General features: G+C 47.2%; 2 protein-coding genes across 2 annotated transcripts in view; one reads left to right on the top strand and one right to left on the bottom strand.

Annotated features, from left to right (window-relative positions):
* Positions 1 to 815: 815 nt before the first annotated feature.
* LIAT1 (ligand of ATE1) lies at positions 816 to 5016 on the bottom strand. Its single transcript, XM_028707792.2, has 3 exons — positions 4871 to 5016; positions 3301 to 3481; positions 816 to 1800 (listed from the first exon to the last, which is right to left on the bottom strand). The coding sequence occupies exons 1-3, from the start codon at positions 4874 to 4876 to the stop codon at positions 1295 to 1297; spliced, it is 693 nt and encodes a 230-aa protein (XP_028563625.2). The 5' UTR covers positions 4877 to 5016; the 3' UTR covers positions 816 to 1294.
* A 9640-nt stretch (positions 5017 to 14656) lies between these two features.
* The window catches only part of RPH3AL (rabphilin 3A like (without C2 domains)), a 52187-nt gene continuing 43332 nt past the window's right edge, over positions 14657 to 23511 (top strand). The window contains exon 1 of the mRNA XM_028707578.2: positions 14657 to 14814. The gene's annotated coding sequence lies outside the window, so the exon portion shown is untranslated. The remainder of the gene's footprint in view (positions 14815 to 23511) is intronic.

Here is a 23511-nt window from a genome sequence, read left to right as displayed (position 1 = left end):
ACTGAATCTGAAAAACTGACAAATGAAAACATAAGGAATTGGAGGTTATATTTGCTTTTCTTTAAAATAAATATTTTCATAGGCACTTGATCTCATTTTATCCATACCACCAGGCTCTCAGGCAAACCATTTTAAATAGGTAATAAAATAAAAAAAACATATGTGGAGTTCCTAGGTTTAAATTTTTTTTTAGGATAATTTAGCTTGCACTTTTATATACACTTACTTGGGAGTAAGCCCTATTGAAGTCTCATTTAACAATTTCCAAACCAGTACCAATGCAATTAGGAGGAAGGGCAGGGTATAAATTAAATGAATAAATAAAAACCAAAAGCTCCAATGATAGTTCTTAGCAGCCCAGTAAAACCTCAGATCCAAGGGCCAAATGTGGCCCCTGAAGCCTCTTTACCTGGCCCTCAGGACTATCCCTAGGCCACACCTCCTCAGCCATGCCCCTCAACAGCCCTGCTTCCTTGAGTGTTTTTTCTTGTCTTCAAACTCTGCTTGTGTGCCTGGATGGAGGATATAAAAGGGTGTGTGTGTGTGTAAACTTGCCTACTGTACAAATGTAAAATGTACACTTGCTGCTCCAACAACTTTTGCCTCTGACCCTGTGCATCACTGGCACGTGGGACCTGAAATATTGCCCAGAAAGGAATGCAGCCCTCACCTGATAAAGGTTCCCTACTGTGCAGTAAAAGGGAGTTCAGGTGAAGTTCAGAGAAGATACCTCTATTGTATCGTTATTCTTCCCCTACCACAAAGGGAGCATACGCCATGTTCTCTCCACCAACTGCAAAGGAAGACGACACTGATTGGTTTTGTACACAGCAGAGTGAGAAGCAATGGTTTAATTCTGACAAAAGTGGCACCACAAATAGCACAGATATTAAAGTCTTTCGCGAGTATATGAGATTTAAAATAACAAATGCCCCAATACGTGGTGGTATTTTAGTGCTGCTGTATTTGAATAAAGCCCATGTCTGCATGATTATTTTTCACATCTTGTTCAAAAAGCAACAAAGTGTTGACATCTGGTGTGTGTGCAAAACTGAAAGTCATTCCCGTGGATTCCTCCATCTATGGAAGGTTAGTTGGATGCCAGCAAATCATTATCTATCCATCCGCACAGAATTTTATCAAATTATTTGCAGTGTGCAGACAGCTGTTGGTTAACTTGATGAAAAGATGAATAATCTCATTAGTTTCAAATATAACCACCTAGGGTTACCTCTTCAAGATCTTCATGCCTTTGCCTTAAACAAAGCAAAACAGAAGCGTCAGGAAGATTTATCTACGCTATTTCCTGAGAAACACTTGGCATCAGGGCTGACTGCCTTTTTGAGACGTTTGTTGAGATCTTAGAATTCGGCCCACTTTGGTCTGTCTTGGGTGCTGAAGTAGTAGTGGAGGACATGCTCTTTCGTAGCAACTGCTCCTTGCCCTGAGGAGGAGCCACATAATGTTGTGGCAAGTGCTTAAAAGCGAACGATGGCTCTGGTGGTAGGTTTTTCTGGATGTACTCCCCATAGCGCTTCCTTCTGTTCAGCCTGTAGATCCATAACCTCTCCTCTTCTGCTATGGGATCATCCAGGACCCCATCCCAGCGAAGGCTCTCGTTGGAAAGTACAGAGTTGTTTTGCGTCAAGAACGAAATGCTGGCAGAGAGAGGTGGTTTGCCTGGAGTCGCCTTTGGGGCGGCACCTTGGGGCGTCGTTTCAGGGCCAGTTTGGTGTTGAAGTAGTTCAAGGGGTGATGTCACAAGGACGGAGGGCTTCTTGCTTTTGCCTTCAGGTTTTCCTGCTTCAAAAGAATGGCGTCAGAGAGGAAGTCTGAGCACCTTTCAAAGCACATCATAGGAACGTACGATGCCTTAGGCTATTGGTCCCTGTAGCACAGGACTGTCAACGCTGACTGGTAACAACTCTCCAGGGTTTCAGGAAGAGAATCTTTACCACTCCCACCAGGGCATGTTGGGGATTGAGCCTGGGACCTTCTGCATACAAAGCAGAAGATCTCTCAATGGTTTGTCCCCCCGTATCAGCATATTAAAATACCTGTGTTGGGAAAGACATGCACAAAGGAGCAGCCTTATTTATAGAGTCAACTGGGTGTTGACTGACAGGACAGCAGCTGCTCTTCATCACTATTTTGTAATTACTTTAGCTACAAAATGGTTTAAATGTATTATTCAGCCACCTCTGTTCCTAAAGGCAGAATCTTTCAACATCCTCCTGTTGAAATGGAGTGGCGATTGATGAGTATCTCCCGCCCTCTACTGCTTAAACTAGAGAAGAGCAGCTGCTTGAAACTTGCTCTGGAAAACACCCAACTCTTCCTACTCATAGATCCAATTTCTAGAACAAGTGTCTGCTTCTCCAAGAAAGCAGAGCGCCACCAGCACTGTTCCTTCCCTTCTTGTGCAGATTGCTAACTAGCATGAAAGACTACTTGAATAAACCAGACATGTTGGTCTAAAGAACGCAAGTTTAGGTAGGTTCTTCTGCACAAAATTCACAACCAGCCCTGTAACGGCTGCACTAAAATGACATTTGGCAGCCACAGCGTGGGGGGAACCTGTGCCCTTCTGAATATTATTGGACACCAGCTACCAAAATCAGGACTCAGAGTTGGTTGGCCATGCTGGCTGTGGTAGACGTAGATCAGCTGAAGAGCCACCAAGTTCCCCATGGCTGTTTGAAAGGCTAGCCTCTCTTGCAAGTACCATCAGGCCACTCATACAGAGCCAGTGCAGTACAATGGTTAGAGGGCTGGCCATGGAGCTCACTGGCTGACCTTGGCCCAGTCACTGCCTCTTGGCCTAGCCATGGCTGTCAACCTTCCCTTTTTTCGTGGGAAATTCCCTTATTTCAGCGCCATTTCCTGCTGCTTCCCTGGATTGTCAGATGTCCCGTAGTCTGTCTCCGGGACAGGTGAGGCTGCTGATCCCTTATTTTCAAATCCGAAAGTTGACAGCTATGCCTAGCCTACTTCACAGAGTTGTGGTGGGGATTAAATTAGGAGCAGAAGAACCATGCACACCCCCTTGAGCTCCTCAAGAGAGAAAAGTAGGTGGGATATAAATGCAAGAAATAAAATACCCTTCACACACAAACACCCAGTTCTGGCTGAGTGAGTACATGCAAACCACCATTTTGATTTCCCACAATGCCCTGTTTTCAATTTCCAGCCATGCCGTGCAGGGAAAACTGTGGTCAATTTTAAAATGGCAGCTTGCAGGCACTGCTGCCAGGGAGCCCACCATCACGGAAGAGAGATTATTGGCCTTGGGGTGCCCACCATTATCTTGTGCTGCCTTCTTTTTCTTCTTTCTTGCTTTCTTCTTGGTCTGAGGTGTGTGTGGGCGCTCCTTTGCAGGTGGCTTTTTGGTCTTGGCCCCCTCCCCCTCGGAGAGGGGGTCTTGCTGACATACGTCCATCTTTCTGGGTATCTCTTGCTCCTTTGGGTGCTGCTGCTGAGCCTAAGAGAGACAGGAGCAGATGAGGAGTGTTGGACTGGGTCTTGGGTTCAAATCCTCCCTCAGCCATGAAGCTCTCCCCGTGGCCTCAGGCCAGTTGCTGCCTCTCAGCCTAACCTACCTCAAAAGGTTATTGTGAAGATAAAATGGAGGGGGGGGGAGAGAAAAAAGCAAATCACCTCGAGTCCCTTGGAGGAAAAGGTGGAATATAAATGTAAACCATCAATACATCTTCACTTCCAATCTAGTATCTGTTTAGAGGTCAAGGCGTTGTCTGCATGAATCTTGGGAATTGAATTTTGGAGAGGATACCGACTGATCTCTATTTCTGACTCTAATCCGCTCTGTCCACTCCCCCGGAATTAATAATTCCTCAATATATCATTCAAGAGATTTAATATTCTGCTTCTCAAGGCAAATCCTTGAGAGCCATCCACACATCTTTCTGCTTAGTGGGTTTCCTGCGATGTTCACAGCCTGGAGGGGCCCCTTTGACCTGCAGCAGAGAGGACTAAGGAAGCCCCTCCACAGGAACATCTGCAGTACGAAGAAAGTTACAGGATTTCAGTGGGATGGAAAAGGAGGAGTGGGGCTCCCCCAAAACATCGGCAGGAACAAGCAATATCGAAAGTGGGATAATGGATAACCCCAATGCTCCTCAGTAAACTTCCTTCCCCCCATTAACTGACCCTTTTCTCCTCAGAAAACCCCAACTTTTCATTATTCCCACAATAATTGACCACTTTCTCCACAGAGAAACCCAACTTTGCACTATCCCCCATTAATTTACCACTTTCTCCTCAGCACGCCCCAACTTTCCATTTTTCCTACATTAACTGACCATTTTCTCCTCAGAAAACCCCAACTTTTCATTATTCCACAATAATTGACCACTTTCTCCACAGAGAAACCCTACTTTGCACTATCCCCCATTAATTTACCACTTTCACCTCAGCACGCCCCAACTTTCCATTTTTCCTACATTAATTGACCATTTTCTCCTCAGAAAAACCCCAATTTTTCATTACCCCCCTCAGAAAAACCCCAATTTTTCATTACCCCCCTCAGAAAACCCCCAATTTTTCATTACCCCCCTCAGAAAAACCCCAATTTTTCATTACCCCCCTCAGAAAACCCCCAATTTTTCATTACCCCCATTAATTGACCACTTTCTCCTCAGCAAATCCCAACTTTTCATATCCCCCCCCATGAATTGAACACTTTCTCCTCAGAAAACCCCAACTTTTTTATTACTCTTGCTTCTCCACCCCCCCACCCCAATTAATTGACCACTTTTCTCCTTAGAAACCTCCTCATTAGCCCTCCTCCAATTAATTGTTCTCTCTGCCCCCTCCCCCATAGCATTCCCATGACCTGCCCCCCCCAAATTACAGGCATGCTGAGGTGGGGGGGGGTCCTCCCCTCCCCCGCACTCCCTCCGCTTTAGCAGTCGCCCCCGTCCTGGGACCGAAGCTCTCCGCCAGCTGCGGGGCTCCGCCCCCTCTCTCGCTCCGCGGACGCGTCTCCAAGGCAACAGCGCACGGGACTCCAGGCTTCATCCGCGCAGAGCCGAGATGGGAGAAAAATAGTTCCCACCCCACATTTGGCCTGACTGACACTCCCTAGCTCAAAATCGCGCGGGGTGGAAAGACTACATATTAATTTATGCTAGTGCTGTAAATCGTACTAGTCATCATCATCACCACCATCATTGTGGGTTGGATCCAGTGAGCTTCTGCTCGGAATAGTCCCATTGGGATTAATGGACCAAAAGTTAATTAATATCCATTAATATCAACGGGCTTAACATTGAATACAACTTTGTGTGTGTGCAAAACAGTGTAATGGTTCTATCTCTCTGCCTGCCTACGTGCACAAACAACTATATATGTTTGAAATATTTATATGCCGCCTTTATAGAGTAAAACTTTTATCAAGGTAGCTTCCATTTTTTAAAAAAAAAAACCCACAGCACCTCTAAGTGTTTATAAAAACAGCACAAACTGTGGATATATGTGTGTTGTAGAACTGAGTTTTTAACATCATTCTTATTGTATATGGATATTTAAAATGACATATTGTTTCATTTTTTTCTTCTAATCTAAAGCAATTTTCATGATTTTTAAAAAATATAGCATACAATTTTATTTATTTTATAGGATCTATATGCTGCTTGATTGTAAACAAACAAATAAAACCCTTACAGCAGTTTATAAAAAGGAGAAAACAATAAAACTATTACTTAAAACATTTTAAAACGTTTTCCTAGAGTTACCATCTTCAAGAAGTGAAAATCCGGACACAAACAAATTGTTGACCCTTATTTTTTTTTTTTTTTAGAGAAACAACCCAAGGTTTCTGCCGCGATTTTGACCGTTATGTTGCCAAAAATCCAGGATGAACCCCTGAAATCCCAGACGTGTGGCAACCCTATTTAAACATTCAAAAATTAATGAGCATGAATGATAGGTGAAAGCTGGATTGAAATGCATGCCATCATTCTTCATGCCTGGGTAGGCTTGCCTAAGTATAAATGCTGTTAGTGGGTGCTGAAAAGAGTAAAGCGCTGACATGGCGTCAAGGGGCAGGGAGTTCCAAAGTGCAGGTCTAATAGACTGATCTCTTACAAATGCAGAATTGAGTTTTAGGGGACACTTGTAACAGGCTGGTGGTAAGGCCAAAGTCTAGGCAGGCTTGGGCAAAACAGACAGTCTCCGTAGAGCTTCCTCAGTGTCAAGGTTGTGTCATCTGCACATCATATCCTGCCACACTTTTGTCTTGGCATGGAGACGTTTCAGGTTGAACAGACCCCCCCCCCCGCCCCATCACTCATTGAATGGATACAGACACTGTCTTCAGTCGAGCTGAAGGCACAGGAGAGCAGCAGGACATCTGAACTGCTCAACAACGTCAGGGAAGCTGAGCTATCTTCCAGCCCTTGCAACGACCCTGTAAGGTAGGCCTGCGTTTATGTTAAGCTGTGGGTGAACATATCAGACGACACAGCGATTCTTCAAACAGCTCTTGTTTATTCACAGGCCAGAACAGAACTGGGCTGAAGGGTTCAGCCAGCCTGCTTATATAGAGCTCAACTACAAAGCAACAGTAACAACTTTCTGTAACTATCCAATCACGGAATGTCACTTTCAATTCCTTATTTGCATATGTGGACCTGAGTGAAAACTATCTACAGTATCCCCCTGCTGGCCCAGGGTGAGAACTTCAGTACATAACACCTTATTAATTCCATACTGCAGCTAGGCAGAAGTTTGCCTCTTGTAGTTCTGCCACGATGTTTTCACCCCTCCCTAGATGACCCTTGGGGTCCGTTCCAGCTCTACAATTCTGTGATATTTCACATTTCTTTTGCATTTAGGTTTTTGCTGTTTCATCTTGACTTACGATTCTGCCTCTTATCCTTGGGTTCTCTCTCATAATCTGACTGATTATCCTGATTTAACAGCAAACACATAACCCTCCCAAAAGATGCCCTAATTCTTCATCATGCTAATTATTGCTACCAACTGTCATAGTGATTGGTGGCGGTTGTTTTTCCGTTGCAACGAAATGCTTAAACAAGATCAGCCCTTTGTTCCTAAGCAAAGCTTTTCCGAGACAAGTTTTCCCCGTTAGCGTGATAAATGGGAAATATGTACAATTATTGTATTATTATTGTTTTCTGTAAAAGAATAATTGCAGCCTCCTCCTCGCTCTGACGATGCCATAATTATAATTCCAAAGAAGACTGAAAACTAAAAGCCAAAAGATCACATCTGTGTGGTTATATATTGCCTTTATGGTGAGTAGAATTAAAAAATAAATATATTGTGTTTCAGTGTTGTAATCCACCCTGGAACCTAAAAGGATGAAGGGTGGGTAATTAGTAGTAATTCTTATTTTCAAAGTTTTGTGAGAATCAGACGATATGCCCCCCCCCTTTTTGACAGTGTAGCCCGTATAGATCAGAAGTTACCCCCCCACTGAGTTAAGAGAGACTTACTCCCAGGTAAGGTAAATGTCTATAGATAGTGGAGATAGGTCCACAGACCTGTCTCCCTCGGGAAGTTGTGGACTCTCCTTCCTTGCAGGTTTTTAAGTAGAGGTTGGATGGCCATCTGTCATGGATGCTTTCGCCGAGATTCCTGCATCCCCGGGGGTTAGACTAGATGACCCCCGGGTTCCCTTCCAATTTTACGATTCTATGTTTCTATGACAATTTGTACACATTGTCTTCTCTCATAACACTAGGACTCGCAAACATTCGATGAAGCTGGAAGATTCAGGACGGATAACAGAAAGGACTTCCTTGTGCAGTGCAGAGCTGGAACTGTGGAACTCTCTGCTGCGGGAGGCAGTGATGTGTCCACCAACTTGGATAATATAATAATAATAATTTATTATTTATACCCCGCCCATCTGGCTGGGTTTCCCCAGCCACTCTGGGCGGCTTCCAACCGAATACAGTGGTACCTCGGGTTACATATGCTTCAGGTTACATACGTTTCAGGTTACAGACTCCACTAACCCATAAATAGTACCTCAGGTTAAGAACTTTACTTCAGGATGAGAACAGAAATCGTGCTCCGGCGGTGTGGTGGCAGCAGGAGGCCCCATTAGCTAAAGTGGTGCTTCAGGTTAAGAACAGTTTCAGGTTAAGTACGGACCTCCGGAACAAATTAAGTACTTAACCTGAGGTACCACTGTATTAAAAACAACACAGCATCAGACATTAACAACTTCCCTAAAGAGGGCTGCCTTCAGATGTCTTCTAAAAGTCAGATAGTTGTTTATTTCCTTGACATCTGATGGGAGGGCGTTCCACAGGGCGGGTGCCACCACCGAGAAGGCCCTCTGCCTGGTTCCCTGTAACCTCACTTCTCGCAGCGAGGGAACCGCCAGAAGGCCCTGGGAGCTGGGTGGCTTTTAAAGAAGATTGGACAAATTCATAGAGAAGGCTATTTACAGCTACTAGCCACAATGGCTATCCTCTGCCTCCACTGTTGGAGGCAATTCTACTTCCGGATCCCAGTTGCTAGAAACGACAAGAGGGGAGAGGGCTTTTGTTCTCGGGTCCTGCTTGCGGGATTCCCATAGCGGCACCTGGTTGGCCACTGTGAGAACACTGGCTGACATTTGGGATGGAAGCTGCTTTGCAGGGGAACACACCAGACAGTGGTATTTCTCAATAAATGCTACAGGATTGATCTGGGTTGTGGCTAACAGGCCCAGCTACACTATGGTTACCAGACGTCCCCCTTTCCCGGGGACAGTCCCTGGATTTACAAATCTGTCCCCGGACAAAATCCGTCCCCGGAATGTTCCCGGATTTCATTTAATGTCCCCGGATTTATATTTTAAATGTTGCAGATTTATTAGTTGGGAATGAACGTTGTGTGATTGGTTCAACGGCACAAGATACATCATATGGGGAGTTAAGGTGAGGCAAAATGGCGGGCGCCACGGCAGCGAGCAGCTCCTGAAGCCAGCCAGAGCCAACTGCGCTACCAGGCTGGCTCTGGGCTGCTGAGACTGCCGCTGCCACCGCCACTGCCGAGGGGGAACCAGGGATGCCTGGCGCATCAACTGGGGGAACTGCTGACACCCCCACGACCCAAATCAAGCTGGGTGCGAGAGCACCTGGCCGGCTGCCCAGCGGCCCTTGTAGCCTGCTCCATGGCGAATAGCGCTCCAAGAGAGCAGGCCGGGGCCCAGAGGAAGGCAGCGCGACAGAGGAGACCACAGAAGAGAAGATATTACTTCTAATTTTTTTTTAAAAATAGCTTTTTTAATACGGTAACTTTCCCCTCTCTCTTTTTTTTTAAGTGTCCCCGGATTATTTGAAAAAAATCTGGTAAACTTAAGCTATACCATACATTTAAAGCACTCTTAGATCACTTTAACAGTCACGGCTGCTCCTAAAGGATATTGAGAACTGTAGCATGCTGACATTAGGTAAAGGTACCTCTGCCCGTACAGGCCAGTCTTGACAGACTCTAGGGTTGTGCGCCCATCTCACTCAAGAGGCCGGGGGCCAGCGCTGTCCGGAGACACTTCCGGGTCACATGGCCAGTGTGACATCGCTGCTCTGGCGAGCCAGAGCCGCACACGGAAACGCCGTTTACCTTCCCGCTGGTAAGCGGTCCCTATTTATCTACTTGCACCTGGGGGTGCTTTCGAACTGCTAGGTTGGCAGGCGCTGGGACCGAGCAACGGGAGCGCACCCCGCCGCGGGGATTCGAACCACCAACCTTTCGATCGGCAAGCCCTAGGCGCTGAGGCTTTTACCCACAGCGCCACCCGCCTCCCTCTGTGCTGACATTACAGAGCTATAATTCCTGGCATCTTTAGCAATCTGGAGTTCCCAGGTTTCTCCACAGCTGTCAAAGGTGTAAACAAGAGTTCCAAAACTAGCAGTGGGAACACACTGGAGCCGGAGTAAATGGTCTTATATGCACAGACAGCCTCCATTGGACTAGCACCATTAAACACAGACCGCTGCATTTAGGAAACTTCACATAACAGCAGTGATTGGTTGCATTGCATTTGCTGCTAGAGGGCAGCGGAGAGTTGCGAGAAAAGGTCATAGTGAAGCAGATAATCAGGTTGTGTTCCTAAAAGTGTGAGTGTGAGATTGTTATTGCTCATCGCACCCTGCAACACCCGCCTCCCAGCAATGTATCATTCAGCAATCAGTGCGGATGCAGGTTCAACCTGATGTGTTAAAAACGCATGGGTATGCATCCGGAAAGAAATAGCGAAGGGTATTTTATTCTGAACCTACTTTGCAATGTTGAAGTGAGGATGAAATTGGGTGGGGTGGCGTAAGAAAGTCCGTGTCTGCCTCCTGATTTTTTTTTATTCTGTAAAATATATATCCTGCTTAATTGTAAAAAAACACACACACCCTCAGAGCAGTTTACAAAAAAAGAAGAAGAGTAAAATCAAGAGAAAATCACAACAATAACAAAATTAAAGTTAAAATATTAACACAGATTAAAATTACCTCAACTTTCTAAGCATCTGGGTAGGCTTGTCTAAATAATAATGTTTTTTATCAGGGGCCAAAAAGTGTACAGTAAAGGTGTCTGCTTGATCTCAATAGGCAGGGAGTTCCAAAGGGCAGGTGCTCTCAAATTTCAGCAATGCCCTGTGCCGACCTAAAATTTAGCGCTCCCACCTCTTGTGGTCTGTTGTACATAGTTGTTATGATGCCTCCTGCAACACAGGGCTGGGTGACCACTGTCTCTCTGAGCCTAACCTACCTCACAGGGTCGTTGGGGGGATTAAAGAAGGACCTTGTATGCTGCCTTGAGCCTCCTTGGGGAAAAAGGCTATAAATGCAAACCATACAAATGGATATTATTATTTAGGGTGGGAAAGAGAGGAAAGGTTCTCTAACCTCCTTCCTCACAAATTATGTTGGAATTTTTTATTTTCCCTGGTTGATAGCTCTGTTCTGCTGGTTCCCCTGCTGTGGTCTTGAGTGATACACTCTGAGCAGGATGTTACCACTTCAATTAGGACTTAGTTGCAGATGAGGGCTGCTTTCAAGCCCAGATTAAGAGTTTAACCATTTACATAAATTGCCCCTCCATGCCTTACGAGATATACGGAAACATTTGTTGGAAATGTAATGTTTTAAGGAGAGAAACATCTCCCCGCCACGCCTTTCCCTCCAGCAGGCTGCAATAAAGCCATAAAACGCTTTTTAGAAAAACAAAATGGCCAATTACCCTAACTGCCTCGTCTCAGCAGGGAAATGCCACAGTGAGCTGCGGCATTGTCTTAAAACATCCCTTTCCATAACTCTGACAGGCGGTGAGGGATGGGGAGATGTGGGGCTGCCATGGCAACCAGCGGTCTCGGCCTGCAGCACAACAGGCCTGACACCTGTAAACAGAGGAAAGCCTTGTTCCGCCAGCCTTTTCCCGATTCCTTGATGAAATTACTGCCTCCCTCCTGCTGGCGTGTGGGATGCTGTCAAGAAATGTTAAAACCACTCATGCAGCAAAGAGGCAATCTACTTTCCAGAGGAAGTGAATTACTGATAGCTTGGATGGAGCTGCTGCCAGTCAGAGCAGGCTCTGCTGAGCTAGATGGGTAAATGCGTAAGATCCCTGAGAGAAGGCAGTGCCCACACTGGTTCTTGCAATGTAATCAACAGACAGACAAATTTCAAACGGTGCCAGGGGGCCTCGGTGAAACTTCTGCAAGCTGGATGTTGGATAGGTAAAGGTAAAGGGACCCCTGACCATTACCTCCAGTCATGACTGACTCTGGGGTTGCAGCGCTCATCTCGCTTTATTGGCCAAGGGAGCCGGCGTACAGCTTCCGGGTCATGTGGCCAGCATGACTAAGCCGCTTCTGGCGAACCAGAGCAGCACATGGAAACGCCATTTACCTTCCTGCCGGAGCGGTACCTACTTATCTACCTGCACTGGTGTGCTTTCGAACTGCTAGGTGGGCAGGAGCATCAACTGAGCAAAGGGAGCTCACCCCGTCGCGGGGATTTGAACCGTCGACCTTCTGATCGGCAAGTCCCAGGCTCTGTGGTTTAACCCACAGTGCCACCCGCATCCCTCTTCATTTAAAACAGAAAGTCGCATTTAAATCCAGTTCAAAATGTGACAGAGACTATTTCAAGAGTGTAACAGCTGATGTAACGTGGCAGCTGTTTTGGTAAGGAAGTGAGCAGATATTGGAAATTGGAGGCAGATTTTTACACCAAAAGAGGGGATGAGAGCAGCTGATATGGGGGGCACAGGGAGCAATGGGGAGCGGAGAGGCCTGAGGATGGAGGGAGGAAGCTGGTGAGGAAAATGGCACAGGAAAACCTCTTCCCCGCCCCTGCTGCTTCCTGCCCTCCAACCTCAGCTTCCAAGGCCCCACTCTGCCATTGGTTCACATGCCTTCCCCCCACATCCTGGAGGACAGACAGTGTTTTCAAAACCAGAGGCACCTGAAAATGTGGTAAATATGTGAATACACTGAAGAAACCATCAGTTTGAACGATTAATTAAACCACAGTACTTCCTTATGGAGAAAGTGGAAAGAGAAAAGTTTCCCTTCCTCTGTCATAATGATAGAACTTGAAGACATCAAAGGCCTGGGAACGATGCCTTATGAGGAACGGCTAAGGGAGCTGGGCATGTTTAGCCTGGAGAAGAGGAGGTTAAGGGGTGATATGATAGCCATGTTCAAATATATAAAAGGATGTCACATAGAGGAGGGAGAAAGGTTGTTTTCTGCTGCTCCAGAGAAGTGGACACGGAGCAATGGATCCAAACTACAAGAAAGAAGATTCCACCTAAACATTAGGAAGAACTTCCTGACAGTAAGAGCTGTTCGACAGTGGAATTTGCTGCCAAGGAGTGTGGTGGAGTCTCCTTCTTTGGAGGTCTTTAAGCAGAGGCTTGACAACCATATGTCAGGAGTGCTCTGATGGTGTTTCCTGCTTGGCAGGGGGTTGGACTCGATGGCCCTTGTGGTCTCTTCCAACTCTATGATTCTATGATTGGCAGTTTCTCATTTATTTGGCCTGATCCTTTCAAAGTTTCCTTGGATATCCTCCTTTTCCTTTAGCCGCCTTGCAGGGGCATAGCCGGCCGGGGTGGGGGGCATGGGGCAGCTGCTTCCCCTAAGCCAAGTAAATAAATAAAACCACTTAACTAAAAGTAAGTTTTATTTTTTATAAGTCGCAAGACTTCCAAGTCTACAGTTCTATGATCTACGACTCAGAAGCTGAACACCACGTGGTACACCACGTGGAAGAAGAAACTCAGCAAAGAAAAGAGCTGAACATTGCAGACCTATTATAAGAGGTGGAAATCCTTTTGTTGTTGTTGTTGAGTCGTTTAGTCGTGTCCGCCTCTTCGTGACCCCATGGACCAGAGCACTCCAGGCCCTCCTGTCTTCCACTGCCTCCCTCATGCTGGTAGCTTCAAGAACACTGTCCCACCATCTCGTCCTCTGTCGTCCCCTTCTCCTTGTGCCCTCCATCTTTCCCAACCACAAAAAAGGCTCTGCTCATCTCTCTTGATCAGCCAGGCACCATTTGTACCCTGGATGGTGAGCAAAGAAGACCTGGTCGAGGATGACAAGGGAGCGCCTCAAGCGGCTATGCTTCCTGAGCATGCTCAGAAAAAATTGCATTGGGGGAAAAGGAGGAATTTGAGATGAAAAGGTTTTCAGCAAATCCAAGAAAACTTGTTTTAGCTTAGATTTGTTTAAAATAATAATAAGAAAAAGCTTAGATTTGTTTAAAAGAATAAGAAGAAAAAGGGTGCTCTTTGTAATTTTGCAAAACACACTCAACCGCACGGAAGGTACTCCCTGATGTTAATTTTTTTATTTAACTTCCTGGCTTTCAAATGCCTGGAGAGTTTGACGGATTTCTTCCTGAGGTCAAAATAAAGTAATTTAAAACAAGAGTTGCTGTTGAGACATTTCATTCTTGAATCTGCCCCAGCCTTTCTCAAGCTGTGGTTTCCCAGATGTTGTTGAACTACAACTCCCACCATCCCTAGCTAGCAAGGCCAGAGCTCAGGGATGATGGGAGTTGTAGTCCAACAACATCTGGGGATCCACAGGTTGAGAACCACTGTCCGACAGAGGATGAGGACAGGTGGGTGTCCTGCATCCCCCCCCCCCCAAGATAAATCCTGTCAACTGGAGGCGGATCAACCCCCCCCCCCGCTCCTACAGGGTTGCCAACTTGAATAAAATACAGTGGTCCCTCGGGTTAAGTACTTAATTCGTTCCGGAGGTCCGTTCTTAACCTGAAACTATTCTTAACCTGAAGCACCACTTTAGCTAATGGGGCCTCCTGTTGCCGCCGCGCCGCCGGAGCACGATTTCTGTTCTCATCCTGAAGCAAAGTTCTTAACCCGAAGCACTATTTCTGGGTTAGCAGAGTCAGTAACCTGAAGCGTATGTAACCTGAAGCGTATGTAACCCGAGGTACCACTGTACTGTACAGTATGGGGGGGCGGTGCACACACACAATGCCCATCAATTTGGGCGTTTTCTTGGGGGGGGGCCTCCTATGTCCCCCAAACTCTGCCCGTGTCTGCCCCCCCCCCCCGCTCCGCAGCCTCCACCGCCCCCTCCCCGGCTTCTCCCGGAAGCCCAGCCGCCTCCTCGCCTCCGGGATTCCAGGCCGGGCTTTCCCTCCCTCCCTCCCTCCCTCCGCACGCTCCGCTGCCTGCCGGCGCCTTATTTATTTAAGGTCTGAGTAAGAGCCGCGGTGGGGAGCGCGCTTCTGGCCGGGCCGCCGACGGGGTCCCGATCTGCCGGCTCCGAGCAGCCTCTGCCGCCTGCAGAGCGGAATGGGCGCGGTAAGTGTGACCCGAATCGCGTTTACACGATCACTTTTCAATCCGGTTCTAAACTTTCCCCTGGCGTCCTCCTCCTCGCGCCTTTCTCCCGAAAGAGAAAGAAAATCCAGTGGCTCCTCGCCAGAATCTCTTGAAAACCCAAAAGCATTTGTTGCAAACTGGGCAGATGCATTTTTTCCCTTTTTTAAAAAAATGCACATTATTTTTTCCCCAGTTCCTTGGGAACGGAAATCCCTGGGAACGGAAACTCATTGTAAAGCTCCGGCGGCGGCTTCTTCCTGGCAGAAGCGGTGCGCGGGGTGCCGTGTTGCGCAGGCGCGCGCCGCGGATCCCGAAGAACTGTGTTTCTGGGGAAAGGGAGGAGGTGGCGGCGGCTTGTTAAACGGCGGAACTCACTGCGACAGGAGGCAGCGATGGCCACCGACGGGAGAGGGGCGGCGGCTTTCAAAGTGGATGGGACAGATGCATGGGAGAGGAGAAGGCCATCGGTGGCTGCTAGCCAGGTGGGCTATGCGGTCGGAGGCAGCGATGCTTCTCAAAATCCAGTTTCTGGAGGACACAGCAGGGCACCAGTCTCCTTTATTGGCATAAAAAAAGTGTATCGTATACATCATGGGTGGGGAAACTAAGGCCCGGGGGCCGGATCCGGCCCAATCGCCTTCTAAATCCGGCCCACGGACGGTCCGGGAATCAGCGTGTTTTTACATGAGTAGAATGTGTCCTTTTATTTAAAATGCATCTCTGGGTTATTTGTGGGGCATAGGAATTCGTTCATTTCCCCCCCCCCCTCCAAAAAAATATAGTCCGGCCCCCCACAAGGTCTGAGGGACAGTGGACCGGCCCCCTGCTGAAAAAGTTTGCTGACCCCTGGCATACATGGATCAGAACACAGCACAGTTAACGAAACATAGTAGGAGATGCTTTAGGATAAAAATGTCCAGGCACCGTGAGGTACGAAGATGGCTCTTAGGACCTACGGTGATGTAACTTCATAGCGTTACTCAAAAAACTTGCCACATTCTCCCCAACGTCATTACTGCAATTGTCCAGCAGATAAGACACCCTGGAAGAGTCAGTGAGATAAATCCTCTCCTTCAATAAGGGGGCCAAATACCTATCAAATATTTTTGCATAAAATGGGCCATAAAATAAAAACGTGTGTGATAGATTCGACCTGTTTTGTGCCAGAAGGGCAGTGTCTTTCAGAGAACGGGGTTTTCAAGAAACTACCTTGTGAGGGAAAGAGCTCTGTGTAGGTGGGGATCGCAAAGCTGTAAATATAAATATGTGTAAATGTGGTGTAAATATGGAGTGTCCTGGCTAAACAAGGGTGGGATTCCCAACCCCAAGGGGGAACAAGTTTTCTTGGCTGCGCTGCAAAGGGGTTTGAATTCAATCTCTAGGATTCTGCACTTGAATTTCTGGAATGCTTCCAACTGTGGGAGCATAAGCAGCGACTCGAGTGATAGGCCACAGGTTCTGATTTTGCTCTCAACCCAAGATAGACATTTGGAGTGGTGGGATTCTGCCAGCATGTGGAAATTTAAAGAAGGCCGATCGGACATGAAATGTAGGCGGAACCAGAATTTTATAATGGTGAGCGGCGCTTTGGTTTCCGGCAGCCTTTGTCCAGTTTCCAGGCACATGGCACACAATTTGGCAGCCCCGGGATTTTGCGCAGAAATTTGGATTGCATGCGTTCCAACGGTTGGTTAGCTGCACCAATCCATAATGGAACACCATACAGGAGTTTTGGGGATACAGTGGTACCTTGGGTTACATACGCTTCAGGTTACAGACTCTGCTAACCCAGAAATAGTACCTCGGGTTAAGAACTTTGCTTCAGGATGAGAACAGAAATTGTGCTCTGGTGGCACGGCAGCAGCAGGAGGCCCCATTAGCTAAAGTGGTGCTTCAGGTTAAGAACAGTTTCAGGTTAAGAACGGAGCTCCGGAACGAATTCAGTACTTAACCCAAGGTACCACTGTACTTGGGTGTTAAAGCTGGGACGAACCGATTCCCTCTGTTAAAGAAGAAACAGGAGATAGCCAGAGCCTAGAGTATCCGCTCTGTTAAGTACGATCTTACAACGGTCCCGTATTTCCAAGAAGCGTTATATTGGAAGTGGATGCCTAGGTATTTAAAGTTTTCAACCCTGTTCCAACGGGGTTCCACTGATCTCCCACCTACGAGGCTTCCAAGATCTTGAGAAAACAAGCGCTTTAGATTTTGCGAAGTTCAGTTCCAGTCTGTTGGCTGTACAATATTCCTGGCAACGGCTTCAAGCCATTGTGCGAGACAAGATGACTGCGTCATCGGCATATAGTAAGATGGGAGCGTGGATGGAGCGGAGCTTCAGGCAATGGCCACCCACCCCGTGAAAACAAGGTGCAAGGTCGTTTAAGGTTGAATAAATACGGGGCTAAGACGAAACCCTGTTTTACCCCTTTGTTGGCAATGATTTTGGGAGTTAGCCTGCCCTGTTGGGAGCATCTCACTTGGCAACACGTGGAGGTGTGTAGTTTCCTGATGAGGAAGAGTAACCTTTCAAAGATAATAATAATAATAATAATAATAATAATAATAATAATAATAATAATAATAATAAATTTATTATTTATACCCCACCCATCTGGCTGGGTTTCCCCAGCCACGCTAGGCGGCTTCCAACAAAACACTAAAATACAATAACCTATTAAACATTAAAAGCTTCCCTAAACAGGGCTGCTTTCAGATGTCTTCTAAATTGACATCTGGTGGGAGGGCATTCCACAGGGCAGGTGCCACTACCGAGAAGGCCCTCTGCCTGGTTCCCTGTAACTTGGCTTCTCACAGCGAGGGAACCATCAGAAGGCCCTTGGCACTGGACCTCAGCGTCCGGGCAGAACGGACACTGAGTTCCGTTCTGAGGACACTGAAGATGTTCAATATGGACAGTTTGTTCCAGAGCAGCTCTCTCAGGATTGAGTCAAAGGCTCCTTTCAGGTCCAGAAATGCTGTATACAGTTTTTGATGAAGAGCACTAGAGTATTTATTCAGCTGGTGACACAATGATCCAAGGTAGCTTTACCCTAGCAAAACCTGCTTGGGGCCTGCAAATTGGGATACCCACTGGGTAAGCTTTCTCAGAAGATGCTTAAAGGTAAAGGGACCCCTGACCATTAGGTCCAGTCGTGGCCGACTCTGGGGTTGCGGCACTCATCTCGCTTTATTGGCCGAGGGAGCCGGCATACAGCTTCCAGGTCATGTGGCCAGCATGACTAAGCCGCTTCTGGTGAACCAGAGCAGCGCACGGAAACGCCGTTTACCTTCCCGCCGGAGTGGTACCTATTTATCTACTTGCACTTTGTGCTTTCGAACTGCTAGGCTGGCAGGAGCAGGGACCGAGCAACGGGAGCTCACCCTGTCGCGGGGATTCGAACCGCCGACCTTCTGATCGGCAAGCCCTAGGCTCTGTGGTTTAACCCACAGCAGCACCTTTTTGAAGACCCGGGCATCGGGTTGCCCAAGGATCTTGCCAGTTCAGGGTCGTATCAGAGTTTGAAGGGACCCTTGGAATGGCACCCTTTCATGGAACTCCCTCTAGTGCCCCCCCATTATACAGTGGTACCTCGGTTTACGAACGTAATCCATTCTGGAAGTCCATTCTTAAACCAAAGCTGTTCTTAAACCGACGCACGCTTTCCTTAATGAGGCCTCCCGCTGCCGGTGCCCTTCCACCATTCGGATTCTGTTCTTAGACCGAGGTAAAGTTCTCAAACCGGGACACTATTTCCGGTTTTGCGGAGTTCGTAAACCAAGTCGTTCTTAAACCGAGGTACCACTGTTCATTATTTGGTGGGAGTACTGCAGTCGGAGAATGGTGGACTTAGAGAACTGTGGAGCAGGAAGATTCCACTACACCACATTTTAATGTATGCCTCCCTTCTCCACCATTAAATGCATTTTTGTATATATCATTTGGTGGGAGGTCTGCATCACAAAATCTGGAGAAGTACAGTACACATACTGGTTTAGGAAGCACAAATGAGATAGTTTTTCATCAAAAGGCGAATAAAATTGAAATGCTCCTCCATGCCTCAAGTACAGGTTATGACCAGGGAACTGTGGGAAATTAAAAATGGCATCTGTAGCATCTCATCGCTCTCTTTGGGAACCCCTGCTCTAACCACTACACCACATTGCCCTTCCCCAGTAATGCATTTTTGGACAATTGGCTCTCCCCTCTTATTGGGGAACTGGATTTTGGATCATGTATTGTTTCTGGGAACTGCAAAGTAGGTAAACTCAGATTAAAATGCAAATGGATGCAAATTCCACCTCCATCTGCCCCTCCCATCCGGGAACTCTCTCATTAACCAACTTTCCCCTTCAAAAGCCATTGATGGGGCACCTTCTCCGCTTCTACCTTTCTCTTTCTGAGGATGCGGCAGAGATAACCCCGCCTGCCCCTTTTATCTTTCCTCCTCCGCACTTGTTGCTGCCTTAGCCATGGCAACGGAGGGGGCTGTTTGTGCAGGTTGCCAGGGTTTCTCTTCCTGCATAATCAGACTTGGCAGTGAGCAGAAGGTAATTGACACCGAAAACTGGTCCAGCTGGAAAGAAAACCAGGCCCGGAGTCGTGCTCTGTCTGGCCCGGAGCGGAGACCCTCCTGTCAACGATTTAGCAGCCAACATCCTGCTTCCTGCAGTGGCCAATCGGATGCCTCCAAATAGCCCATAAGCAGGGTACCAATGCAGCTACCCTGTTTTGCCTCTGTTGGAGTCACTGCTCTGATCTTCAGCCAAACGGCTGTTCTCAATAATATATTATTGTATTTTAATATTCTGTTGGAAGCTGCCCAGAGTGGCTGGGGAAACCCAGCCAGATGGGCGGGGTATAAATAAGAAATTATTATTATTATTATTATTATTATTATTATTATTATTATTAATAATATCTGATGCTCAAGCCCAACAGCAGCCTCCCCTCCTGTGGTTTCCAACATCCGGGATTCACAAGGATAGCTGTTGTGGCCTCCTCCATGGATTTGTCTGACCCTCTTTCAAAGCTATCCAGGTTGGTTGCCATCTCTGCCTCCTGTAGCAGCAAAAGTCTAAAATCTTCCAACATTCAGCTTTTCTGGATAATCCCGCTTAGTTCCAGTGCTCTGAGATTTAAATTCCCCCGTTGGCACCCGGAGTAAGTTCCTTTTCTCCGGCACTCAAGCCCCACTCACACCTGCTTTCCGGCATCTCAGCCTCAGTTTTCCCCATCTGGTAAATGGGAACAAAGCAAGTGATAAATAGGCTGCCAGGCATTCTGCTGCTGTGGGAATCTGCCTTTCCCACTGCCCCACTTCCCTTTCCTCCTTCCCTTCCCCTGCAGACGTTTAGGTCATGGGACCTGCCGGATGAGAAGCCGCCAAGTTTGGAAGCTGAGCCCCACCAACAATGTCAAGTTCAGCAGGTTAAGGAAACACAGTGATGTCACCTGACCCTGTTTGTTCAGAGCTGCCTTGAAACAGATGGGGGAAGGATGGTGGCTGGTTTGGGACACGCAGCCAAGTGCCATGAATTCCAGTTTCACTTCTTCATTTTTGGATTTCCATTGAGAGTTGATTTTTGCGACAATAATAATTCATTACCGACTGAATTTACACCGTGACCTTTCTTTCCAAGGAGACCACGGTGGCAGGCAGATGCGGAATTTAGAAAAAGAATGAAAACAAAGCAAAAACAGATCAAAACATTATCTATTAAAAGCAGTTTTGGTTAAAAAAAAACATTGTAAGAGCAATGACAGATAAAAACCTTCTTCCGTCCTGTGATCAAGGGATTTTCCAGGGCCAGAAAAGTCTTCAGCCACTGAACGCCTGGGTAAAGAGGAATACCGTGTCCAGTTCTGGTTGCCTTGCTTCAGAAAGGATATTGTCGAGTGGAAAAAGGTTCAGAAAAGGGCAGCCGTCATGCTCAAGGGGGCTGGAGCAAGTCGAGCTGCTCCTCTTCTCCTAGCGGCACATTGTTAACCTTTGGAACTCACTGCCACAGGAGGCAGGGGTGGCCTCAAAGTTGGATGGCTTTAAAAGATGATTAGACAAGTTGATGGAGGACTAATGACAAACCTAGACAGCATCTTAAATAGCAGAGACATCACCTTGCCAACAAAGGTCCGTATAGTTAAAGCTCTGGTTTTCCCAGTCGTGATGTATGGAAGTGAGAGCTGGACCATAAAGAAGGCTGAACGCCGAAGAATTGATGCTTTCGAATTATGGTGCTGGAGGAGACTCTTGAGAGTCCCATGGGCTGCAAGAAGATCAAACCTCTCCATTCTGAAGGAAATCAGCCCTGAGTGCTCACTGGAAGGACAGATCCTGAAGCTGAGACTCCAAGACTTTGGCCACCTCATGAGAAGAGAAGACTCCCTGGAAAAGACCCTGATGTTGGGAAAGATGGAGGGCACAAGGAGAAGGGGACGACAGAGGACGAGATGGTGGGACAGTGTTCTCGAAGCTACCAGCATGAGTTTGACCAAACTGCGGGAGGCAGTGGAAGACAGGAGTGCCTGGCGTGCTCTGGTCCAGGGGGTCACGAAGAGGCGGACACGACTAAACGACTAAACAACAAACCGCCGTGGTTCTGCTCTGCCTCTACAGTCAGAGACATTAATACTTCTTAATATCAGATGCCGGAAACCGCAGGAGGGGAGAGATAGATACTGGGGAAAGAGAGGCAGGTTTAGCTCTGTCCTTGAGTTTTGGGGTTCCCCTGGCAACGGAATGGGGAAGCCAGCTCTCTTGGGGTGTTAATGCTGTGAGCCCCTCTCCAAACTATACTCGGGCTGTATAGATGTGTAAATAAAACCATATAACTGAAAGATCCCACTGTCTCCGCTGAACTTCATTCCAAGGAAACTGAATCCTGGTTAAGATCGTAACCCCTGGAGTCTCTTGGTCCTTGGAGATTGGGGGAGAGACATGCAATAGTATGCATTTTTTTTACACAAATGTTACCCCAGTCCTATCCAAATAAGTTTGTTGTACTAGCCATTGGCCATGACAAATCTGAATCAAAAATAAATACAGACAAAAGGGCTGTTGTGCCACAAATAATGGTCTCTATTTAGATCTCTGCGTCTCCCTTACAATTCACGGCCATATTGCCCAGGGTCTTTTTTCTGATCGTTTTGGCCACCAAGGCAAAAACGGCGACTTTATGAGTCACTGAAATGCTTACATCTTAGGAAGTCATGGGACCTTCTCTGCCAGGGAGAGACGTCTTCCCGAATGGATGGTAGGGTGAGCAATCGCTTCCTGGGTCCAGTGAATAGTGAGCAATACAGTAAATACAGTCGTACCTTGGAAGTTGAACGGAATCCGTTCCGGAGGTCCGTTCGACTTCCAGAACGTTCAAAAACCAAAGCACAGCTTCTGATTGGCTGCAAGGAAGCTCCTGCAGCCAATTGGAAGCCACAGAAACCCCATCAGTTCGGCTTCCAAAAAGCGTTCAAAAAACTGGAACACTCACTTCCGGGTTTTGATTGTTTAGGAGCCAATTTGTTTGGGAGCCAAGGAATTCGAGACCCAAGGTATGACTGTAGAGCAATATGTCTTCCATCTGTGGTTGCCCACAGAGTCTGTCTCCGTAGGGCATGTGTTGTACTGTCTGTTTTGTACTGAAGTTCTCACCCTGGGCCAGCAGGGGGATACTGTAGATAGTTCAGGTCCACATATGCAAATAAGGGATCGAAAGTGACGTTCAGTGATTGGATAGTTACAGAAAGTGGTTATTGTTGCTTTGTAGTTGAGCTCTACATAAGCAGGCTGGCTGAACCCTTCAGCCCAGTTCTGTTCTGGCCTGTGAATAAACAAGAGCTGTTTGAAGAATCGCTGTTTCGTCTGATATGTTCACCCACAACTTAACACCGTCCTCCCGGGACGGCGGAAGGCATAGGTTGAAAACATAGCTCGGTAAAAGCAAATTGCAGTTAGAGGTTGGCCGGAGATTCGACAGGCTCTGAAATGGACCGTCACTTAACCCCAGTATATGCCTTTAAAATTACTGCGTGCACACACACAAAATTGCATATATCCAAACTCTTAGGGCTGTCCCACAGCTACGAGCAGGTAAGGGAAAGAGAGAAAGAAATCCCAGCAGTTGTGCTCAGAGTGGCCCCTATCCAGGAAGCAAGGTGGAGCGCTTAAAACAGACGTAGGCAAATGTGGCCCTCCAGATGTTTTGGGACTACAACTCCCATCATCCCTAGCTAACAGGACCAGTGGTCAGGGATGATGGGAACTGTAGTCTCAAAACATCTGGAGGGTTGAGTTTGCCTATGCCTGGCTTAAAAGCTCTTTTCCTACTGGGTTACCCAAGCCGACCCAATGCGAAAATAGACTTTAAATTCTCCCTCTTGCTCTTCCAAGCAAGGGGAAGCCTTAGAAATCCTTTCTGTCATGGGAAACCCTAAGCACACCTGGTGCAAAAAGAGCTTTTGAGCTCTCCATTTGGCTTGGATTGAATTTGCACAGTTTTGAGGAGCCTGCCCTCAGCCGCGTATACAGTTGAAATCACTGCGAGTTAAACGTGTGTCAGGTGCGGTTGTACTTTATGCGCTCCAGGTCCAGAACCGGCAGCCGGCTTTTCGTTTGTTTGTTTTGTTTCTGTGTGTTTTTGCCATGCGCTGCCTCTTCCCTCTGGGAATGCAGCAGGCGGGCA

Source organism: Podarcis muralis, chromosome 15, assembly GCF_964188315.1.
Source record: "Podarcis muralis chromosome 15, rPodMur119.hap1.1, whole genome shotgun sequence".
In the NCBI taxonomy this organism is placed as follows: Eukaryota; Metazoa; Chordata; class Lepidosauria; order Squamata; family Lacertidae; genus Podarcis; species Podarcis muralis.
The sequence above is the reverse complement of the archived record's forward strand: the minus strand, read 5'-3'. Positions and strand labels throughout refer to the sequence as shown.